We start from the raw sequence: 24,398 nt of genomic DNA, 5'->3' as shown, positions 1-24,398 counted from the left end.
ACAGCACTCTCACAGTAGGAGATGGAAGTAAAGAGAGTACAGAGGAAGGAGGAGGCAGTGCAGGGGCTATTTGCAGCATCTGTTGACTCACTGCTTTGGGTACATGATAGGGAATTAGCAAGCAGTGCACTTTCCCAGTTCTTTTATTACCAATCAGTTAGTTTTCTTCCTTTATCTGTAACACCCGCTGCGGGTCCACGTTTCATTTGGAAGGAAAGAAAGAGATAATAAAATGGTAACACTTCCCAGAGAATATGCAACAGATGGAAGCGAAAAGCCTAAGAGAAAAGTACATACTGTACTGACAGTATAATTGAGGAGGCATCCCAACCAAGGTTCATTTCTGTAAATGCAAAATCCCTGGGCAACACAAATCCTGATCCTCTGGCTATTACCACTACTTCTCAAGCTGCTATGCTCCACAATATATAAGGGGGATTTATTTGCTTGGTTAGCCTGCCCTGTCCAGCTAAAAAGCCACAGAGTTCTTGCAGATTACAGAATAGTTTTTAGTATTTCCTGTCTCTTTCAATGTCACTCAGAAACGACCTCTTAACAGGAATGTGTGAGACCCTGCCAAGGCCCCATGAAAGATGTGTGGCCTCCAGAAGACTGCTGAGGAATGTCTGCTCTCCATGCCATCCCCCATGTTCATTAGGCATCTCCACACTACTGTACCATACTTTTGGACACAAATGTCTGTAAATATTCTGCTTGATATTGTGTTTTATCTAGTGGTGGACATCAGGTATTCCTGCTGGCAGCCATTACTATGAAGCTTGGAGCAGAACATACAGCAGGTAAGGGAGAGAAGAAGAGAATCATAGATTAACAAAACCCCTCTTCATTATTCATCAAGATTAACACTGTTAATCAAGAGGAGGCTATTTAAATGCTGCATGTTTGAATACAGGGGTAACCTCCCACCCCTGCTGTCATTATCTTGTAAGGGACTGGTAACTCTCCTGAGTCCACATTTTGCCCAGGCTGAGGCATGTCTACTTTGGGAATAAGCAGTGAAATCCCCACTGAGGGTTACCACCATCAACACAGGAGGGCTCTGTAAAAAGTTAATACAAAAATATAACTGTTACATACTCTAACAAGTTTTTACATGTTGTAACTTGTCAGGCATTACAACTAGCAGCCTAGCTCGCCATGGTACATAACAAGCTTGGTCCTGCACAGAGTAGTGGCCTTTTTCCTCATTTTTCTCAGTGTACAATAATGAAATATTTTAGACTTGTTAGTTTTCTTATTGTTATTGTTTTGTACAACACTACTCTCATAACCCTCTGTTGTCTCATGCCACCACTGAGTGTCACTATTAAGACAGAACAACAAAGATAGATTCTTTGGAATGTGTATAAAGTCATGGTGGCGATGGACCTGGCACTATTCCCAAGGTGAAAGCCATCCTACTTCTCTCAGACAGCTGTACCAACACCACAGTGCCACAGGCACAGAGGAGAGGGACCAGTTGGGAGCAGGGAATTCCTTGCAGGAGCAATCCCAAGCCACTGCTTGGCACAGACCAGCCACCTTCATGCTTCAGCATAGCATGGGCTAATTTGGGCAAAATCAAGTCTAGCTCAGGGCTGACTACCTCATGCATACAAAACATCCAAGTGTGCTTGTTCCAGGGCTGACAGATGTTATTTGTAACATTTCTTGGATCAAAGAAACCAACAGTGTCAGTCCAGAACCACAGCATAGGTATTAGGGGAAAATATAGCCATGCAGTCACAATCTGACAACAGCTAGGCTGGGATGCATCCTCTCAAGAACTATTTTAGTCCTTAAAGGGGACGTGAGAGCCAGAATAATAACAAAGTACAACTTCACCTCAGTGAAAGGGAACTCTTTCCCAGGTGCCCACCGTGTTGCAGGGTGTAGCATATGTGCATGCTACAGCAGATTATAAAGTTATTCTTTCTTATTTCGAAGTCCAGCTTTGCACAAGGTGGATGGAAGAACAAAGGGAAAGGCTCTATGTATTGTGAAGCACACACACTTCCTGACAGTGGAGCCTCTCCCAAGTCCAGCATCAGGAGCTCGTTGGCAGGAGGAAGAAATACTTACACCCAGTAGAACAGCATCAGCAGGAAGGGACAGATGATGACTGCCTGGAGGACCTGCCAGTCCCTGCAGAGGGCAGCCAGCCCGGGCATGAGGAACTGCCCCGCCATCTCGATGAAGCTCGCCACCATGGTGATCATGAAGCGGTGCCCAGGAGGACAGAGCTCTATCCCTGAAACACAGAGTACACAGACAATCAGCTCCCGACAGCAAAGACACACCCAGAGCACCTCTAAGAAACTTAAAGGGAGTTCATGTCCTACAGGAGCTTTGGTCAAAGCTACGCAGAATCAAATAAGTTTTGCTTCCTCCCATATTTAGGATCTAGAGAAGCCCATTAACAGCTGTCTGTGGTGCAAACATTGCAACTTCCATATACCTGCTGTGTCCTCACTGCCAGGCTTCCTTCAGTCTCTGCCTAGAGAAGCATTTTACTTAACAATAAGGTGTTTATTTTTAAAAGGGAATGTGTGGTCAAACACAAGCCAAAGATCTTGGGTCATGTTTTTTAACACTTCTCAGAAACACCACCTGCCTTTCCAGACAGTTTGCTGGGAGGCAGAAGAGCACAGCTCTCAGCAGGATTCAGGCACCCAGCTCAAATGGGATGCCACCTGCCCACAGCTTAATATGCTCTGACTCAGCCAATTCCAAGCTGGATTTTGCTGAGTGTGTTGTTTCTGGGTTTGCTTTTCCCAATAGCTTATCTTGATCAACTTTCAAACAGGCCAGCCTCCCATCTGTTTTATCCTGCCTTCCATCCTTCCTTTTGCTGTGGGGCAATTTACCACGATCACTGGTATCTTTGGTTGCCTCAGCTGTCTTGTGACAAGTGAGTAGATAAAACTCAGTTCACTAGATCAAATGTTTCCTTAAACCCTGAATTCTGGCTAACTTCATTCAGTCAGAAGATGAATTAGTCAGAATCACAGCCTAACAACAAAATTTTAAAAAGTTACAGAAGAAATAGCAAGCACAACAATGGGACTGGCTTGTGGAAATTTTTTCACCAGTGAGATTGTAATAGAAGCCTCTATATCATATTTCCCATTTGCCCACATTCACTTGCACAGACTAATACTTTAGCTCAATAAACCTGCCACAAATGTTGTGTAGCACTTATTGGAATGCTGATACAGAAAGAGGCCTGTAAACATTTGTGATATGTTGCTGTCAGCATTGTTGCTTTTCTATGGGGTGTTTCCTGCGGTGGTTTTAAATGAGAATTTAATGGTTATTAAAAATTTAACTGAAAAGCTCTAAGAAAATAGGAAGAGATGACAGCTGCTCCTTCATTCACTCTCTAACTTGCAGTTTGCATTTATCACTGTAACACAGATTTAAAGTAACTGACCAGGAACTAGCTTGTATATCAAATGTAGGATTAAACACCACACATTTTGTTCCCTTTCTTTTCAGCCAACACAAAAACTACCAATGGATTTTTGCCAATAAGAAAGGAAACTGTATCTGTTGTCAGGGAGCCCAAATTTCATTAGCCTAACCACAAACACAGCAGCTTTGGAAACGAAAAGGGGAGAAAAAGCTCTCAAAGACTCTCACATGCTATAAAAGGCTTTTACATTTTAATTTGGTAAAAAAGATTAAAACACAGAGCTCCTTATGACATTAATATGGTTTCATTCTTACTAATGAAGTATCCCAAGCCTAGGAATTTGTTGTTGTTCTATGCAAAGAGGTCACTTCCGTTTTATTTCTCTAATCTCCAAATATAAAGTGCTTCTGTTTGTTTTTCTAAACCTTAAAGTACTCAGACTCCAATATTCCTTCATTAAGTACAAGGTCGAGTTTTGTTGCTATAGAAACAGGAAGTCTGCATTAGAAATGTAAGGCTTTAGCATTTCAATTGCATTGCTCAGGTTAGTATCAGGTAAAAATAAAAATAATTGAGATATCAACTTTTATATAAAGTCAGGAAGCAGTGACCAAATAATAAAAGTATATTTTATTAAGTCACTGGTGCACAGTAAAAAACTCTGCATGCAGCAGTTATTCAATGTAGAGAAAGAAAATAGCTTCAGAGATTGTTTAGCATCTGTTTTCGTCTCTGGATTATCACATGCATATGAGCAGTTTCTGCCCTTTTCTCTAAAAAAGCTGGAGATGACAAGAAAATAATCCCTGCTCTAGCTGGGTGATTGTGACTTTTAAGCAACACCAGCAGCATATGAAATACCACATTTCTGTTGAAATGCTTCACATATGAGGACAGCCTACTGACTTTCCGACATACCTGGTTTCAATTTTATATGATAAAAGATTCAGCACTGCAGTTTTTAGCAAGCATCCATCAGTGAACCCTTTCCCCCGTCTGCAGCAAAGGCACCCCGTGCAGCAGCCTCGCCCCAGCAGCAGGACAGACACCCAGCTGGTGCTCCCACTGCAGCCTCCATGCACCCAGGCACGAGGCCTCTGCGGCTGCAACAATTTCCACCCAGTTCACATGACAAAAACACCAACTCAGATAAAACCACTACAAGACTGAGATCAGCTTTACCCACCCATGGCAAATCAGGCAAGCAAGCTCCAGCTCCCGGAATCAGTGAAAAAGTTTCCATCTCAATTACTTTATGGAACACGGAGCAAACCCTCGTCGTACACACGGAAATTATCATCAATACCAAAAACTCCCAGATACATCCATTTGCTCCACTTGGAAAATTTTGTGTGGACAAGGAGACATGCACATGAAGGATTTTGCTTCCTTGCCCAGCATTCCCACTCTATGCATCTCAGTCAGAGCAGCAGATCCAGCTCAGAGACCCAATTTCCCTAAGGCCCAGGCAAGTGATCCTATGGGCAAGCTGAAACCTGCATGGAAAACCGTCCTGCAGCACTCGGGCAGTGAGATCAGGCATGCTCAGGACACATGGATCAGACTCTCTCACAGTCAAGAGGCACTCAGCAACAGGGCACAAACAAGCTGGACCCAGACAACCCCTAAGGCAAAACCGCTCCCAGCCTGAGGGCAGCTGTCTTACCTCAGGTGTGACCCAGACCTGAGCCCTACGGCCATCCCAGGGCACTGAGCACATGAGACATGCACAGTGAATTGCACCTCTGGCTGGGAAATGTGGAAACCAGGTCCTGGGCCACACGTGTTATGCCCACGAGCACTCAGGCTGGCTGGGGTGTGAGTGAAGGAGCTGCTGAAGAAGCTCTGCAGCACCCTGGGCTCAGCCCCACTGCCTTGTGCAGGAGGTCACTGGGCATCAGCAGAGAGGCATGGTAAAACCACAGGTCACACAACAGCAAAACTGTGCCAATGGAACAGGCACTGGTGACAAGAGGTACTAGGACTTTACATCGGAAGGGGCAAAATGTCTTTGCTAACAGCTTCTCTCCCTGGCACTGGGATCAACAAACCGGGCTGGTGTCCTTTACAAAAGGTTTTCAGGCAACCTCTTCTGAAAAGATGGGAAAGTGAGATAAAATCACCATAAGTATGTCACAGCCTGATATCCGAAATGCCGTCCTCTCCCCTTTCCAACTGGTTTTTCTCTCCCATCCTCTCCACCTGCAGCAGAAGGAGTAGTCTAGGAACACACAGACAGGACACCAGGGTAAACTGCAGTGTCACTGGTTAGCATCAGCTCATGTAGCCACAGAGCATGGCCCTACATAGCCCACCTCCTCCAAATCCCACCAGGCAAGCTGTCACTGCCATGGAGGGACTAAGATCCACATCGTGTCCTTTCTCACTCCATCTTGCACTTGCACACTGGCAACAATCTGTTTCAGATTTCAGAAACCCTCTCATTTTTCTTAGAAGGCTGACATTTATTCTCAGAATATTTGCTCAAGGATGAAAGGCAAATACTTCCATTAAAAAAAAAAAATAAAGAAGTTAAGTCATTTGCAAATAGCATATCAAGAGGAAAAGGGGCTACATGGCACTGCTTGAACAACTCTCTAGCATTCACTCACCCATCTCCAGACCCAAAACACAAAGCAATTCTTCTTCTGCAGCCCAAGTTTTAGCTCCATCTGAAACCACAAGGTAGCAGCTTTTTGTGCCTTTCCAGTGTTGTCTCCCTGCCCAGTTTCATTCTGTAAGCCATCAAGACTGTAATTATATAGGAGTATCCCTTGGAGAAAATGGCCAAGACAAAGCACCTGCTGGCCAACAGCATTCACACTGAAAAAAATCCCCAAGGAGACATTCTGATTCTAGATTCATGCTCACAGTTGCACATTAAAAAATGCTCACAGTTGCATATAAAAAAAACCTCAACAAAACCCCCCAGTTTCTGTCAGTTTCCCCCATATTACTGCACACCCCATACTTTTAACTCCTTCCATCTTAGCACCCCTCTGAGATGTTCCTCTTCTTCAAAAGGGAGGGAAAAAATGAGACTCAGATAAAAAACACTCATAATTTGAGAAGGATTCTCTGGCAACATAGCTTTAGGTGTGAAATGTGGGACCCCAGAAATTCCCAGTGGCAGTAACAGCCTACAGCACCAAGGCTGTGTTTGCCTCAGCCCCAGCAGTCGCTCTGCTCAGCGAAAAGTCAAGCGCAGGATGTGACCTTGAGAAAGAATTTTGCATTTGGACTCTGCTTTTCATCAGAGCACAAAAGGAAAGGAAAAAACCTCGAAGAGTATTTAGTTTCCCAAGCTGTTCAGCACCTCCAGCACGTCCCACCACCTCCGTGCTCCCTGAGGTCACCCTTTTGGCACGATGAGCTCTGCTACCTCCGTCACAGTGATCTTGAAGACTGCTGGGAGGTGACCCTGTCCCTGCTGCTGCTGTGTTTCCTAATTCCCACCAAGCTCTCTCAAACCTCTGGGACCTTGTCTTCCTCCAACACTCTCTGTGGGATTTGCCCTCTGCTGTAAACAAATTGTCTCACTGGATTCTCCTAGAATAACACGGCCCCCAGGCTAGCTTTTGGCTAGCTGACCAGATAAAATTGCAGCAAAAACTATCAATAACTCCCAGACAAGTTTGCAGCTGGCTGCTAGGGGGACAGGAAAATAAAATCCAACATATCTGCTTATATACGCAAATTTCCCCTTGGTTACTAGACACAAACTTCTAAGAGCTGCAAGCCCTACCCATGGGCTACATACACTTCTGATTCAGTGAAATGGCTGAAATGGCCCAGGCTAAGCCAACACTCACTCCTGCATGAATTTAGACAAGAAGCACATCATCTTGATTGCCTTTGCTGTCACCAGAAGGAAGCATCACGTGTAAATACAGTTTATTAGGGAACAGCAAATGAAGTAACTTGTGGAAGTAAAGGTTATCACACACACTGCAGTGCACAGACAACCACCAATTGATGTAAGCACAGGACAGAGACAGAGTGAAAGGGAAGGAAAAATCTAATTTCCTCTCTGGAGAAATCCAATCCACTGCCAAGAAAAGAGAACAGTAATAGACTGAACCTCCAATGGCCGAGTAATAGTGTTATTCTCCCCTAACAGCACATCAGGACAGAAGTTATTCCAAAATACACCTGTGAACTGACACAGGTGCTCCTTCAAAGGTACTTTTCTACACACCATCAATTTGGTGAGAGTTCTTTTAAACAGATGCTAGCCCACCATTTAATTAACACATTTAATATGTGTCAAATCAGTCATCTGAGCACTGACATAAGCCGAGCTGACGGAGCTGCCAGGCTGGCACCAGGGCAGGCAGCCAGCACGACACCTCACCACATGTGCAGCAGCACACTTAATTTCTGACCTCAATAGATTGCCTGGATCTACTCTATGGAGCTATCTTGATAGGGAAATATCTAATCAGAACAGAATTCTTTCTTATCAAAATGAATTCAGATGACCTTTTGATATACAAAGACCAGGACAGTGCCAAAACTGATGCCAGGCAAAATATCCTTTAGATCCAATGTGGAGCCTCACAGAGAGGCATAGCATGAAAAAAGTAAATATAGCTACACCTCTCATGCAAAATCCAACTAAAAAACAAGGTGTAACCTTCCCTCTCTTTACTTTCCACATGCCTGACTTACTCCTGTAAGGCACAAATGAGTAACATTTCAGGCCTGAAAATGCCTATTTCAGGCCTGGTACTGCTCCACTGCATCAGGGTATTTTAGGAGCTGCAGACAGCCTGTAGCTACCCACAGGTGGAGGGTTTGGACCACAAGCATGGAGCCAGATTGGATTCAATGCAGGGTGTTTACTCAACCCTCATTAACTCGGCTGCAGAAGATGTGGACTTCCCAGGCATAATGTATATGCAGCAGAGCAGGGCAGAGCAAGGCAAGGCTGACCTCGGCTCCTGCAGGGACAGGAGACTCTGAGCAGAAGCTGCCTGACCAGTGTGTGGCATGCAGAGATGTCTGCAACCATACCCTGCATGCAAGCTGTCACCCAGGGAGCATCAGTGGCAGGGAAAGAAGCATGTGTCATTCCTCTGTGCATCCCATGGCATGTGCATTTGCCAAGTTTTACATTGCACAAGACAAACAGCATCTTACAAAACAGATGGCTGACTGCATAAGAAACCTTTAATACACCATGCTGCCTGCCATATACAAAGTAATAAACCCAAAGAAATGTTAAATCACATTTGAGGTGCTGCAGTTGCCATGTATCCTACTTCCAGAGGAAAGCAGCAGCAGCATCTCTGCAGCTCCCAGCCAACACTGACTTTTGGTGACAGTTTCTGGATGTGAATAACAGCATTCTGAAACAACACAAGGAGAATGCCCTGGAAACCTAAAGAGCAGTGACAAGGAGCATGAGAAATGGGTAGAGAACATACTAATTTCAGTATAAAGATGGCTTAATTTAAATGCAATTAAAAAGTGATCAAAAAGCTTTACCATGATGTATGTTTTTATGTATGTTAACTGATATCTATAAAAAAATTCTCCCCCACCTCCAGTCTAAAATTTCCTACCCCCTAAAGATTGTCTTCAAACCCATATAAATATTTGATTATTTCTGAAAAAAAACGGAGATTGCACAGAAATATATGGGACTCTTTCTTTTTCCGAAAAGGTGGCTCTCTCTAAAGGAAATGCACAATTGGTCACAGCAATGTTTTGCAAACCTAACACCTCTGCTGTTCACAACAGCTGTCGCCTTTTCTCTTAGCAGGATCTAAATCATTATTGACATCTTTTTGACAGGAGTGTGTATGAGAGGAGCTGAAACAAAAACTGATGTGAGATGTATCAGAGGAGCTCATTTTCTTTGATGCTTTAGTTGAAAGGGATCTGCATCTGTATTTGTTAGTGAATTTTTAACAATATTGTAGCTACTTAAAATAAGAACAGAGAAGAAATTCAATAGCTGGAAATCTGCACTTCTCCTAATTTATCAACTGGCAAACAATATTCCAACAGCAGCTATTTCAAAAGCTCAGTTTGTAACCTCCAGATGGATGATGGTCCTCAAAGAAGCAGGAACAAAGAAATAACAGCTAACACCTTGTTTCAGGTCTATTAAATGCTTCCCATCTCACTGAGACAGCAGGGCAGCCCCTCTCTCTGCAAGCACTGATCCCACATGAGGTGCTCCTCCAAGGAGGATTTTTTCAGCATTACCATCGTGCTGTTGGATGAGTGAATAGATGCACTGAGCCCTGGATTTGAGCACATTGTCTGCAGAACTGCATATTGCTAACGAGAATTTGACACGGGAGACTTGAGTTGGTTGCAGCCTGGCTTATCAAACAGAAGAGACAAGCATGGAAGAAAACTAAATGGAGGACCACGAAATGTACTTGGTGGTTTTTAGGTCATAATAAAGCTTTGCCTGCCCTGCACCCCCTCCCTCAGATCAAAGTGAGACAGCTTGTCTAAAGCAGCTCACATGCAGAGGCACAACCCACAAAAAGCACCTTGCTCCTTTCACTTGTGTCAACCCCATAACAAGCCCTGCATGGGACTACATACAGAGTCTGAGCAAACATTGGGTGCTGTTTATTAAACTCCCATAAATACAGTTGTAATCCCATACATGTGTGCATAGATATAAATATACACCCATATTTATTGATATAACTGGATATAATTGTTATGGATATAATGCAGATATAACTGCAAAGGCAAAAGCCCCTAGCTCCTGTTCCTCCCCTGCTCCCCCTGTGATGTCAGAAGCAATCAGTGGAAATTAGGGTGATGCCCTGAATAACCCATCCCATCTCAGGGGACCTGAATTGCTCAGGTGGCATCAGCCACGTCGGAGCAGCACCGAGGGCCAGCAGAAATGCAGGCGATTTAATCCAAAGCAATTAGCGAGCCTCTTTGTGAAGGGCTGTCACACATTTGGCCCCCAGGGCAGCCTCGTTTTTAAAGATTTATGCCACGCACTCTGGATAGATATTTAATGAGCACTGTGAAAGGGGAACTGCGCGGATGCAGAGCCCATGAGCTGCTGTGGTCTGGGTGCTCTAAGCAGCACAAGCGTTCACTGGACAAGGAGTGCCACTCAGAATAAGGGGTGACTTTTGCATTAATAATTCTCTGGCTCCAAAGCTCAGCATTAACCCTGACACAGGTCTGGGGAAGGCAAAGGCAGGCAGACAGAATTGGGACACCCACCCAACAACAGAGAGCCATGCCAAACCCTGCACACAGCCACTGTGCCTGAATAAGAACAGGCAGGACAACCCCTGCTCAGATCTCCTCTAATTTTAAGCCCATAAGGATACAAAAAGAAAAATGAGGCTGTGGTAATGCATAGATGGTGAGAAAACGTCTCCTGATATACAAGTAAATGGTGCACAGATTTTTTTTTTCCTCTTCCATTTCCCAATGAGCTTTTATCTTCCAAGTAACATTTCCATAAGGAAAGAAAAAATATATTCTAGGGAAAAAAGAAGAAAGACCAGTGAAGATTTCCTTTTGGTCAATTGATTTTAAAATGAAAAAGATATGACATCTGTGAAAAATGTGTATTTTATGGTTGGCTTTTCTAAAGTATTAAAATGGATATTGTATGCGTATGTTAGAAAGTTATGCTGTATTAATTTTCTTAAATATAGTTTTAGGTTATAACATAATGTTAAAATAGAAACTATGCTGTGTAAGATATTTGTTTAAGAAAGAAGTCACACCAGATAGAAGCCACAGGACACCTAAATCTTTCAGAGAAATGGAATTTATTGCTCCCTTATCAGCAGAAAACTAACTTCTTCCCACCTCGCTCAGACAGGAAGATAGCATGAAGATTAAGTGGAAGAAGTTGACAGTGACCAGACAGAATCCTGTGTTTGAATAGAATTTATGCATCATGTATGAGGTGTATGAATATGCAACAGGAGATTGTTTTTAAGAGTTAATCCTCTTTTTGTTAAAAAGGGTTAACCCTTTTTAAGGGTTAACAGGGGTCCTTTTTCGGGCTTGTCTTGCCCAGAAAAAAGTACCCGGATGTCCGTATCTCTTTGTTTTTATTGTCTCATATTGTCCTAATCTTAATTGTTCAAATTTTATTACTCTAATTATAGTACTATTTTTATAGCCATTTTATTACTATTAAACTTTTAAAATTTCAAAAACAAGTGATTAGCGTTTTTCACAACATCCAACCATGCGAGAAAACCTGCTTCCTAAAGCAATGAGAATTCTATATTTCATTCCAAATCAAGTCTTCAGTATCTGGTTACAGGCTTTATTCCTTATGTTAAATGCATGATCCCTGTGCTGCAGAGAACACTTTCCACCACTCTGCACACACAGAGTGCTCTGTACGGTGGGGTCTGCTCATGGCTGGTTTGTGAGCAGTCCTGCAGCTCAGAATGTGATCCAATGGGCTCAGTGATGGTGCACAAAACTGGTCAGGGAAAGAGCATTCCCTTTCCAGCCCTCTCCAAGCCAAGGGTAACTCAGCAGGTTAGCTCCTGCAGGTGCACACACACAGAGGTGAGCACAGTGGAACATCCCATCCCTTACAACATAAAAGGACCTTAGCATTGCCAAAGCTTTAATTTCTTCCTTGCTATCTTTAAAAATACCAGACAAAAGATTTTGTGAAAGTTTTTTCCCTGTTAAGTACCAGAAGTCTTTGATTTGGTGAAACCTGATTAGACAGTAAAGAACAATAAAAAGGGAATTGGCATTACAATGCCTCCAGCATCTCATATTTGCATGTAAATTGCTGTGCTAAAGATGTCTGTGCAATAGCAAACCAGACCACCCAGAAACATCCACTGGGATTCAAAGTTTATTCAGAATCAACCCTGAAAAATGTTTGAGTTTGAGAGTTTCTCACAGCCAAGATGAATATGTAGCTTCATCAGTTTCAAATAGTAGTGTCTTGTTAAAACCCTGGTAAGCAATAAATGTTTTTGCTGAATGGATGGAAAGCCTCCTATTGCTTTGCAATAACTTAGGAAAAGAGAAAGACAATGTTTCTTCACATCTTCCTTCCCTGGAAGCTGGCAAGTAGGCTGGGAATAGATGGATCTTCCTGAGTAGAAGCCATCCTCACATGGGTATGTCTGCTTTTCTGCGGTGAAAGATCTCTTCCAAGAAAACTCCTGCCACTTACAGAAGAGTTCAAATATGGCAACACTTGCTGAGTTGTTCCAAATAAAACTAGAATGAATTGCTGGGCTAATTAATAGCACAACATTAAAAGGAAACCAAGCTCCCTGGAAAGAATCCAGCTGCAATTCATGAAAGCGGATTTCACTTGTTTCGATTACAACAGCAGTAGACTTTGCACACATCACAGCTACGGCTAAAATTGTGAAGATATATGCCCATACCCACACCTTGAGAAATGAATGACTCCTAACCTTCTCTAAGCAGCACCTAACTATTTCTCTATGTGATTTTCTGTATGAAATGCAAGCTGCTGTTAAGTGGTGCAGTGTTGTACCTGTGGTGGTGCAAAGCCAAAGATAAGAGCTGTGCCTAGAGGTGATGCTGTCCAGGAGACCGCCCAGCAGAGCCTGGTGTAGACTTCACCTTGCCTAGGGACAGTCAAGCTGTATTCTTAAGGCCAGAGGATCTTAGGGAGGTTCTCTCTGCAGTAAGTTTTCCTACTGACTTTGAAAACAAATGCACACTGCAAGCAGTTTCTCTATTATTTGTATTTTTATTTGTGCATCAATGGTTTGATTGCTTATAGTACGTAAATGGCAACACGAATCTGATGTGCTGTTTCCTATGCAAGGGTTGCATCGTGTGTGGTGTTAGATCATCCCTGCTAAGGGAACAGTTTCAGGTACTTCAAAAAAACCTCCTATATTTACCACCCTTTTGTAGCAAGAGAAAAAAAAATGTTTAGAAGGTGGGAGAGTGAGAGAGAATGACAGAAAGAAGATTATGGTCATGAGAGGGGAGAGAGATAGCTAACAGAAGGAGTGCCCCTGGCTCATCATATCAAATTTCCTTCCCACACTCAGCTTTGAATAAATCATTCCATTGCTTGACACAACAGAAATAATTCAGTTACTGTTTCCAAATTTTCCTTTGTATCTTCCTGCAGAGCCAGCAAGGGAATAAAAAAGGGCTGTACTGGAAAAGTACAGGAGGTGAGATACAATTTTCAACTCAAACACCGGTTTGCTTCCTAACGGTATTCAACCACATAAAGGAACGTGGGAAACTACATGGGAATTCCTATCCATGAGAAAAAATGCTGAAAGATGGGAGGAAAAAAGCCTTTGTGGCTGATCCTGCTGTTCTGGGTGTGATCCTCAGCACCCCCACGCAGGGCTCAGACACCACCGCCTCCCAGGGCAGGTCCCTGTACCTGCAGGCACACAGCAAACCCGAGCACGCTGTGGGCATGTGTTCCTCCTGGCATAAACAACTCAGGGATGTCGCAGGGGCTTGAGTATTTCCCAGGTCAGGTAACCACACATCCAACAGAACAGGAAACCCTCTCCACGACTCCTGAGCAGCACCATGCACATGGCTCAAGGGCAAAGCATCCCCAGGAAAGGAGGGCAGAGCCCTTTGCCAGACCATTCACACCACAAGCTTACAAACTACTTTCTCAAACGCTTGTGGGAACAAGGAGGAACTGATTTCAGGCTACAAACCTATGGAACAAGTTGCACAGTCCAATTAGGAAAACCACCTTGTAGCTTATATCCAGATTTTACCAAGTTAGCAGCTAAAGAACTATATCCCAAATGTATTCCAGGTTACATGGGAAGTAAGCATAACTAAATCTTAAAGATCTGTTTTTGCTGAAACAAGGTCTGTGAACACATAATTTGAAAAAATAAAATTGGTGTTCACTTACATTTGTATATATTTACAGAAGCAGAGAAGACGAAAACTGCTTTCCCATCCTGCTGAGTGATGTTTCTAATCAAAATTAGAATTTCTCCAGATCCCTAGAGAAATCTGCTCCACAAGGCTGTCCAGCACTGGACAGCAAGCAGGTCTCTTTACACATCCCTGTCCACTTGCTTGACATTCCCAGACACAGGGAAAGTTTAATCACTGTTTTCTCATCTAAAAACAGTGGGCCACAGCCAGAGGAACTGGAAAATTTGGAATTCAGGCTGGAACCACTGAGCACTTGGTTTGCTCCAGGTGGCTCCTGAGGGATTTGCATGGGGAAGAAACTTCCTTCAGTGTTGCCCGCCTCAAATGCAGAACACCAGATTTAAGCTCAGGTTTTTAAGAATGGGGCCTTCTGTTATTATCACTATTTGCTTATTTTAACGGCAATATGAGGCTATATTTGGCTATGCGACAATGAAATACAGACTTTAGAAATCAGAGCTATAAAATTAACAACAACAAAAAAAACCTCAATTCAGTTAAGCCATTTCTTCAGCCACTTCCTCACATTTATAATTTAGCCAGATGTTTCACACGGAAGCAGGAATACCTTTTCTACCAAGAGTATGAATAGACAGAAGTAAACAAAAAAACCTCTTTTCTAAATAAATCAACTTCCTTTCCAGCTCTTGCCCAAAGGAGAGGAAATGTCAGACATTCACAAAGGCTGGGTGACTTAACACCCTGACTTGCTCCAGATGAGTGAGGTGCAGTTATCTGCATCAGAAATCACAAATGTGGGAGCAGCCCAAGGCACACAGAAGCTGCCCAGCTTTGCATCCAATCTCAGCACGGTGCCAGGAGAGGGAACAGGTACCACCTTATCCCAGAGGAGAAGCAGGGAAGGGTCCTGTTATTTTGCTTACTCTGCCTCTTGCACTCATTGTGCAGAACCAGTGCATTGGTGGTGAAATAAAAAAATACCTTTTCATGAAGAAAAAAATTGCAAAGCAGTTAATTAGCTTTGCCCTCTCTTTCACTCTGCAGCAGGAGACTCAGCTCCCAGGGCACCGGGATGTGTTGTCATACAGTAGACAGAGCTCACTGCCCTGCCTCACCTCCCTGCTTGTATTTTCTAGCATTCACTGCCCGAGGGTAAATTGACAGTAAATACAGTGGATGGGTGCTCCAACAACACACAACCAGCCTCCAACAGTTTCACTAGCACTAATGAGTTTCCCTCACCCCAAAATCCAGACATCACACACCTGTACCTTTGCCTACACAGAGTTATTTGTATAACCTTCATCCTGAGGTGGTTTTTCTTTTAACCTGACCAGGAGCTGTTGCTCAGATCACTTTGCACCTGACTGCTGTAGGGCTATAAATAACACATGCACAACACAGCCTTGTACTCACACACATTTGATTAAAGTCAAACTAAAGGCAGGCCACCTTTGAAATGGGAACAAATGGATACAGAAGGGCCAAGGAGTTGAAAGACAGAATTTTGGATCTAGTTACTGTCAGGCTGCCATCTCCATTGCTGGTTTGGTATCACCAGCAAAGTTTCTGCATAATCACATAACCAAAAATCAAAGCAGAAAGAAAATCCTGAATTTTTGGGGGGGTGTAGAATTGAGAACAACACATCAATACAATAACAACAATACCACCACCACCCAGGGACAACTTAACCACATTAATATATTCACTCATGACTGGCAGAAGGAGGTATGCCAGCCCCTAAAAGGAGAAGACAAACACTGGTAAACAAAAATGGAACAAGGCAAAACATCAGCCCCTGCCTTGCCCCAGGCTGGCAGCCCAGTTCACTGGCAGGCTGGAGATGCCTGAGCCTTGTCACTTGTGGCCTTCCTCCCTTTCAGAGAACTCAACTTATAGCTGATTTTGGAACTCCAAATATGAGAAATTGGAGGCTTTGATAGGTTTTAGGCAGCATAGCTTGGTTTTAATATTGACCCAGCTGACTGGCACAGAATCCTCTGCAAACAGTATGGAAGATTAAGATCTGATGTGTGGCAGCAACTTCATTTCCAAATCCTTCTGCAACACAGGAAAACTCCCTGTGCAGTTCACCACACAGAAGAGAGCAAGGAGCAAAAAATATCCAAGCTGTGTTCAAAGAAGGAAAAGCGTAGGCGTGCAGGGCTTGCACTGATTTATTACTGGCTTATCAGTAGCTAACATATAAAACCAACTATAAAAGCAACAGATGTAAAATATTTTCTATTTTAAAAATCATCGCACACTCTTCCTTCCTAGAAGGCACAAAGACTAAGAGCTGACTTTTCAATTTGAACAAATGCCTGCACAAGGATAAAAGAGGGAAAAATGTTAAGGAGGAAGAAAAAAAAAAACAAACCCCAAATCTAGGCTTGCTCTCTCTTACTTAATCACAAATAACAGAACAAGGGTCCTTGCAGTCAAGTACTAAAGGTCCTAAATACACAAACTCTAAATTTCATTTTTTGGGAAGCAATTTATTGACAGGCATGCAAAATAAATAACAATGTTTGAAATTGTTGCTATAAGGACATCTTCATGTCTAAATATTAAAAATATTTATATCACATTTAAAGCTCTAAGCCTAACCATTAATTTTTATATATCACATTCAATTGCCTCTTAAAAGGATCTTCCCTTTTACACAGTAGCCAATTATTCATGAACCTCCTAGAAACACTCAAAGAAGGCACAATTTATTTCAGAGACAGATAGGAAGTTGTAATTATAAAGATATCTGAATTTAATTTTTTTTTAATTACAAAAATAAAACATGAGGTAACAAGACACCTAACTTGTATCTTTGGGCATGATTTTTGATATTGAAGGACCTATATGATCACAGCATCTGCAAATATTTTCAGCTAATGAAAGCATGCCCAGAAGGAGTCTTACATTAAAACCACTCCTGCAGCCTGTGAAACAAGGACCTGGACCCAATGCCTCAGTTATGCTTCCAGTTAGTGACTGACCACACTATTTCTGCTTCACAAAACATGTTGGATGTTAAAGGAGCCAAACAGACATTTGTACCACTGCAGGCATCACCAAGTGCAACAGACAAGGCTTAATTAAAACAAGAGCACAGTGTATCTACAAACACACTAAGAACACGTTTCTCTTGTTTATATCACTCAGCACCAGGTATTTCAAATCAAACAGGAGAAAGTGTCTCTGTTCCAACCCCTTCCTTCTTTATGGTTTCACACATAAACCACTTAATGACTATGTGCTGCAGCAGATGCAGTCACTTAATATTTATCCACACTTCCACTATCACCAAAGGAGCCCAAGAGAAAAACTACTGACTCTCAAAATATGCATCAGTCCTTTTGCTTAGGGGCTGCCAGCTCCTGGGACAGGGTAGAGCAACTGTGTACAAATCCACTGCAATGCTTCCTTTCCAGCTCACAATAGCAGCAAATTAAAAAACAACAACCAAAAAAACCCCCAAAAAGAAACAAAAAAAAAAAAATCCAAAAAACCCCAAACAAAAAAAAAGAAAAAAAGAGAAAAAAAGAAATTAAAAAGAAAAGAACTTCATTATCTGAAATGAGATGGTGAATTTACCTAGCTATGAATGCAGCTTGTAACACACCTTCACTATGAAGTAGTCTGGGTTTTGCCAGAAAGGTGGTAGGCTGAGGAAAGAGTATTTCATCTTCATGTCCTGACTTTGCTGACTCAAGTAGGGCAACTACAACTGGTCAGTGGATTTTGGAAACAATCTATAATGCTTCAGAAGAAGGGGAAAATACACATGCTTCAGTACCAGTAAGCATCAGAATGCAGCTGACTTATATTGTGCTCTCCAAAAACCAGGTAATTAAAAATATCCAGTCTTCTAAAGATTCACACGTTGGGCCCAACAACAGCTGAAACAAGTTTTCTAAAGTTCAGATGGCTAGAAGTTGAGAGCAACCGGCGATATTTGAGACATGATTTCATTCTGAATTCAACAGAACTAAGATATTGTATTAATTAAAAACATGTTTGAAAAGAGCTAACTGCAAAATTCTCTGGGGTGTGATTAACACGGTGCTGTTTGCTGCTGGGACACAGACTATTTGATTCCCCTTTTCTGGAAAATGGACTGCAGTTCTTCCACTTAAGTGAACTTCTCCCCTCTTTCAAATTTTTTTTGCAGTGAGAACAGAAAATTGTTTTGGCATGAAAGAGGGGATTTTGTTAGGTTGGTTTTGCTGCTGTCTTTTCTTAATAAAAACAAACACAAAACTACTGCAAGCTTTAAGCAGTGATAAGTAAGAGCAGCAATGGGCAGTCTCCAGCAAGGGGGTCGCAGACCTTTCTGCAAATGCAAATATCTGAGAACACCTTGTGCACATTAGATCTGGCCACAGATTGCCTGGAAGAAGCCGTGCATGGCCACGCGTCACTCTAGCACAGGAGGTTTTGTGTATTTGCACAAATGCCAACCCACTCAGGGCTCTCATCCTGCCCCAGATCTTGGGGCTGCTTTGACACCAGGAAGATGCTGCAGGCCATGTGGGGAGCAGTGCACATCACAAGAGTGGGAGCAGGAGATGGAACAGGGGGAGCAGGGATGGCAGCAACCAGAGGCACCTTCTTGAAATATAAAGAGGAAAACAAAAGCCCAAATCTGGCGCTAACCCTGCCACACCACATGTCACTATTGTCTCAACAGCAAGCTGTTATGTCAGAAAGACTGCTGCTGGTGCAGCCCTGGGGAATGATGTTTGTCACCAAAGCACCACAGGCATAGCAGAGGAGTAACTTATGTTCATGAAATATGATCCTCATCACATTCCTTGTCAGGTGAGGAACCAAAGCACTGAATTCCCAAATCCATGTGCAAATGTAGATGAGATGGGGTGGGTAAGGTCTGGTTTCCATAATGCTTTAAGATAACTAGTGATGTCTGCAAGTGCTATAGATTGTATATAGATATAGAAGTTCTTTTTAGATGAAGCACTCATAAAAGAAACCACAGAAGTCTAATTATTACCAGCATTTCCCTCACATACTACTCCTTGAACCAACTGATCCCTATAATAAGTTACACTGAAGGGTATGAAGATCCAAAGCCCAAGATTTAATGCACTTTATATAGGATTAGAAAAAAGCAAAGCAAGGGCTGAAAAAACTAAGTTGTCTGTGACTGCATTCCCCATGAGAAGCTCACTACAAAGAGCAGTACGAGCTCCAAATGCGAACGTCTGTTGGAGTGAACGTAACAGCCTGGAACACTAAGGGCTTAACATCTTTGGAATGAAACAAAGAGAGGCAAGAGAGAAATAACTTCTTAATACAGTTACAATGCTGGCAACACAGCAGATTGCTGTATCTTATATTAGAAAACAAAGGCATACCAATCTGTGGTGTCACAGACTTCGTGACATGGGCCAAATCTGCTCCTAATCCAAAGGCATAGATCTGAGTCTTAGCAAATAATTCCCCAAAACAAGCAGCCTGACCTGCCCTCTTTCCCTCTTCCTATTTGCTTCTGTGTTAGATGCTTGATGGTGTTTTTTCCCAAATCTAGCCTTGCCATTGCATGCATTGCAAATGCTTCAGCAGGCATTATCAGACGCCTCTTTGAGAGAGGCCAGAGTCTCCTCTGGGATAGCTCTTTCAAAGAGTAAGATCTTCCTCCCTTACATATCATAAGCACATAAATGCAAGTGACCGAAGAAGTGAGAATTTGGAGAACAGTAATTTCTTTCTGAGGAAAAAGATGGAAGATGTATTCTGCATGGGAAATCATGGAGCACAAGTGGTGATGTCAAGGAATTAAGATATTTCACTTCCTTGGAGATACTAGCAAACAATATTTGCCTATTTCATTGGTGCAGTTCTGCTTATTTCCAAAACCAGGCAGCATATCAGGTCTGTGCACTGAGTAGAAAGATATGGAATGAGCAAAAGGAAGCATAATTTTCAGAGATCCTTGTTCTCTCTTCTAAAAGAACTACATCCCAAGCAGCCTGGCACCCAACCCCTTCCCACAGCCAAATTCCATACACCCCAGACATTCCTTACTTCTGGTACAGATTTAGTATCCTTTGTACCAGTTTTTTATAGCTATGGCTAAGTTGTTTCCATCACCTGAGAACACTTTCTACTCTATTGCATCTTCAAGGTAGACTTTGATGCAGACGCTTTTAAATCGTGTCTAAAGCTTGCTGAAATCCTAAAGTGCACTGAAGTAAGCTGGTGACCTTTGACTTGGCAATGTCATTCAGACATCTCAAAAGAAAAATTAAAACAACAAAACTAAAATCAAAGAACAGTTAAAGAACAACACGTAAGACTGAGACCACTTGGGTTTTTACCGCTGGAAAAATTCAATGCATAAAATAAAATATTCTTATAGTTTCTTCTTAAACTACTGCTTCTCCTCTCCCCAGTGGGCACACCCCCACCCACCCAGATAAACCTTTCTCATTCCCAAACTCCTGACAGAGGATTTGTGCCAATCTCCCTGCAAACACCACTGAAATAGCCTTCCCCAATGCAAGAACCACCGCACAGCCCAGAGTCAGATAAAGTACACAGGTAAATTTAGAAAGTCAAATACATTGAATGACATTTTTGTTGCTGCTCTCGAACACCCTGAGGTGACCCGGGCATTCCCGAGATGGGGTGAGTGATGCTCCTTCTTACACAAGCAGCAGCTGATGACAGGCTTCAGTTTTAACCTGCTGACAAGTTAAGTGCACTGCAGAGATACCAGACAGCCCAAGAAAACCCCACTTTATTTTCAGACGTACCCCCCTGCCACTTACTTTTTATCTCCAATACTGCACTGCAATATGTAGGGCTAGTCTTCCTTTCCAGAAAACTCTTTCAAGTGTGTGGCTTTTCATCTGGAGATAGTTCAGGTATGACAGCTGGCTGATTCTTATTTTCAGAAAAGCTTAACAAGCAAAGGCAAGAGCTGCTGGGGTGGGTGGGGGTTTAGGAAGTGAGTGGGAACCCTTTAAATACAAACCACAATTTTCTGCACTTTTAAATTGGAATTATATCAGCTCTATTTACACTGGAATTATATCAGCTCTGAGTCTCTAAATAAAATAGTTTTTAATTCTATATTTGAAAAACAATACCCTTACCACAAATTAAATTAATTCTAAAAAAATTAAAACTATATTAATCCAAAACACTGTTCAAGGAAACAATTGTTTGCTTCTCAAGGATTTCAAGCAAGGCAGACACTGAGCTTGCAAAAGCCATAGACCAATGTACTGAAACAAGAGTTTCCAGAAGGTCTAACTCAGTTCCTGGAAGCTAAACTTTCTTCCAAATGGCCAAAACACAGTTTGAAAATATAAATTGGCTTAAATTAACATATTCTATGAGCTTTGAACTTGCCAATGAAAGCAAGCTATGGGAATTGGGAAGTTTCAGGATGTGGAAAGTTTATGCTTCTCTTCCGTCCGGTATCCACTGTGTTATCTACTCTATCTCGACTCTGAAGGACGTGATGACCAGAAACAAAAAACCACAATGCTTCCTTTGTTTAATGGCATGTTAACTTGAAAGAGCAAAACCATATTTTGGTAAACTTCTATTTTGCTCAAAGAGAAGATCATTTGAACAAGCTTTTGTTTCACTAATAATTAGTCTTTAAATGAAGTGCTTTTTAATTCCATTTTCCATCCAAGCTCATCTTGGCAAAGACCACAAGGGAAAACAACCATTAATCAGGGATCTGAGCAAGTGTAAGCTGAGCCCTACAACTACTCCAGTGAGCACATGCACACATCCAGCATGCACCCACCCAGTTCTCCAGGAATAGTGCCAAATGAATGTGACAACCATATTTAATTACAAGTCAACACATTTGAATTACTACCAGCCAGTGACCACCTACTTCCTCTCGAAAAGCATCTTAAATACTGAAATTCTGACTTTACCTTAAAGTTTTAGCCTTGCTGTCTGAAGGCAAGAATATAAAATCTATAGCCAAATCCCTGATTTTCTGCATACTAAATACCTTATTTACTTTAAGCTACAAAATTGGGATTTTGGAGGAGCAGGAACCACCTCATACACTGACTAGCAGACACTGCAATTTTGGGTATTACACGAAGCACTCTGCCTACTTCATTTCCTCCCTTCCCCACCAACTTCTTCTTGAATTCTGGTTGACACACAAAACATTCAAGACCTTTCCATTTTAAAACTGCTCTGGCCATCCTTTCATTACAGACAAAAGGAGGTTTTCTGGCTCAGATGGTGATGGTTGTCACCAGCCATGTTAAAAACCAATCAAGTGAAGCTTTAGACCTTGCTTCATACAGCCAGCGAAGCCTTAGTCTTAGGTCAAAGTTAAAAAAAATTAAAAAGCATCAACATCACAGTCAAGTATGCAAAACCACTCACGGTTCTCTTACACCAACCAGCCAAGTTTGGTGCTGGACAAGCTTGAACAATATTGTCCAAGGCAGGACAGCAATGTCTGACAGGCAGAGTCACAGTGGTAGATGGATGAGAATGGATCAAAATCATCTTCTGAGGGGGAGGTTGGATATTACTGAAATTAAAATGGACTTCATATGTTCTAGTGCATGCAAAAGAGATTTGTCAGAGTGAAATTGTCCTGAATAAACCTATCAAGCCCACATGGTTGCAGAGTGTCTCTGATCCCACAAAAGCCATCTTAAATCCAGATTTATTGAATCATAAACTCATAACCTTAATATTCTGGTCCACTGTAACTATATTTTACTGATGTGAGTTTTGTTGAGACTACGCACTGTGCAGCTTTGGGGCAGCTGCTACAACTCCTAAAATTTTTTAACACTAGAAAAACTTTCCCTCAATTAGTTTGGAGAGGGGAGTGAGGGGGGCTGTTTATTTCACTTCTTCGACTTTTTTTGTTTGGAGATATAAGAAAGACAATGTTCAGAAACAGCTCTGTGTGAAGCTTTAAGTGTGCATTAAAGGAAAAAAAAAACAAAAACAGGCTCATATCTCAGGGGCAAAAATTGACAGCGCACATATAAACCCACACAAAACCAAACTAACAGGTAAAATGCATTTATAGAGCAACTTACACTTTTCTCAGAGAGATTAGAAAAACATATTTAAATACATTAAATAAAATTTAAATTCACTTGCATGTGGGTTCACTACAGTCTCCCTCTAAATATATCCCTAAGCAGATCCATTCCATTTCCTAACAGAGAGTCTTACTGCCAGACACATAAATTCAGCTCAGTTCAGATCATGACACATTCTTCATTCTTCTCATCCTCTTGTTTAAGGGGAAGTCCAGAGATTACATATCCTCACAAACAGCCTGCTCAGGCAAGAAAAATGTGGAGTCCTGTCAGACAATGGTCTTTGCTTGGAGGATGGAGACATCTCACTGTGGCTGCTGTGCTGCCCCTGGCTCAACTCAACTTGGATGTATTTTTTCAACAGGCACCAGCCACCTCTGACCAGCAGTTACCTCCACCTGCACCGCTCACCAAACCTCCAGAAGCCTTCATACGTGCCAGGTACTCCAAGTCCTGCCCAGCATGGGTTTCAGTCTCGTTGACTGAAACAAGTCATAACAGCCACCAGCCTCAGAGCTTTACACCTACTTATTTAACCTAAAAGGAGAGGCCACTTCCTTTCATCTCCAGGCTGTGCTACTTCTTTTATTCAGCTGCCTTTAGGGGACTCCTCTGCTCCAGGAGCAGGAAGTATTTCACATCAGAGCAGTTTGTCCAGGAAGCTCAGAGACACTCAAGCATTTTCCAGCCTTGTCGGCCATGTAACAAGGCTTGATCATTAGGGTCCAGTCCACAGAGTCATTAGGTCAGTCATTGCCTTGGTTACACACAGGCATGTACGGGGTTCTAAGTGAAACCTCAATGGCCACCTACACAGGAGGAGGGCATGGGCTGAGATCTTGTTTACAGGAGCACTCAATGTTCCAAACATGTGGAAACTTGGCAATGGTGAGCAAAGCTTAAATGCCTCATGAGCTTTTACCTATTTAGTTAGCTACTTCTAAAGCACATGCAAATGCCTCCTCCTGCCCTTCAGCTGAAGCTGAGAGCCCTCTGAAGGTGTCAAATGCCAAGAGTGTTGAAGTTGGTGGGATGGTATTGCCCTGAAA

At 42.4% G+C, this 24,398-nt stretch overlaps 1 protein-coding gene across 3 annotated transcripts in view; it reads right to left on the bottom strand.

Moving 5' to 3' along the window:
- SLC22A23 (solute carrier family 22 member 23) overlaps positions 1–24,398 on the bottom strand; it is a 109,298-nt gene that overhangs the window by 32,617 nt on the left and 52,283 nt on the right. For all 3 annotated transcript variants that reach the window (XM_064425949.1, XM_064425932.1, XM_064425940.1), the window contains exon 4: positions 2,083–2,251. In XM_064425949.1, the coding sequence (XP_064282019.1) occupies positions 2,083–2,251 (169 nt within the window). The remainder of the gene's footprint in view (positions 1–2,082; positions 2,252–24,398) is intronic.

This window comes from Passer domesticus, chromosome 1, assembly GCF_036417665.1.
Source record: "Passer domesticus isolate bPasDom1 chromosome 1, bPasDom1.hap1, whole genome shotgun sequence".
Lineage (NCBI taxonomy): Eukaryota > Metazoa > Chordata > Aves > Passeriformes > Passeridae > Passer > Passer domesticus.
Note: the sequence above shows the minus strand (reverse complement) of the source record. Positions and strands in the feature narration are given on the sequence as shown.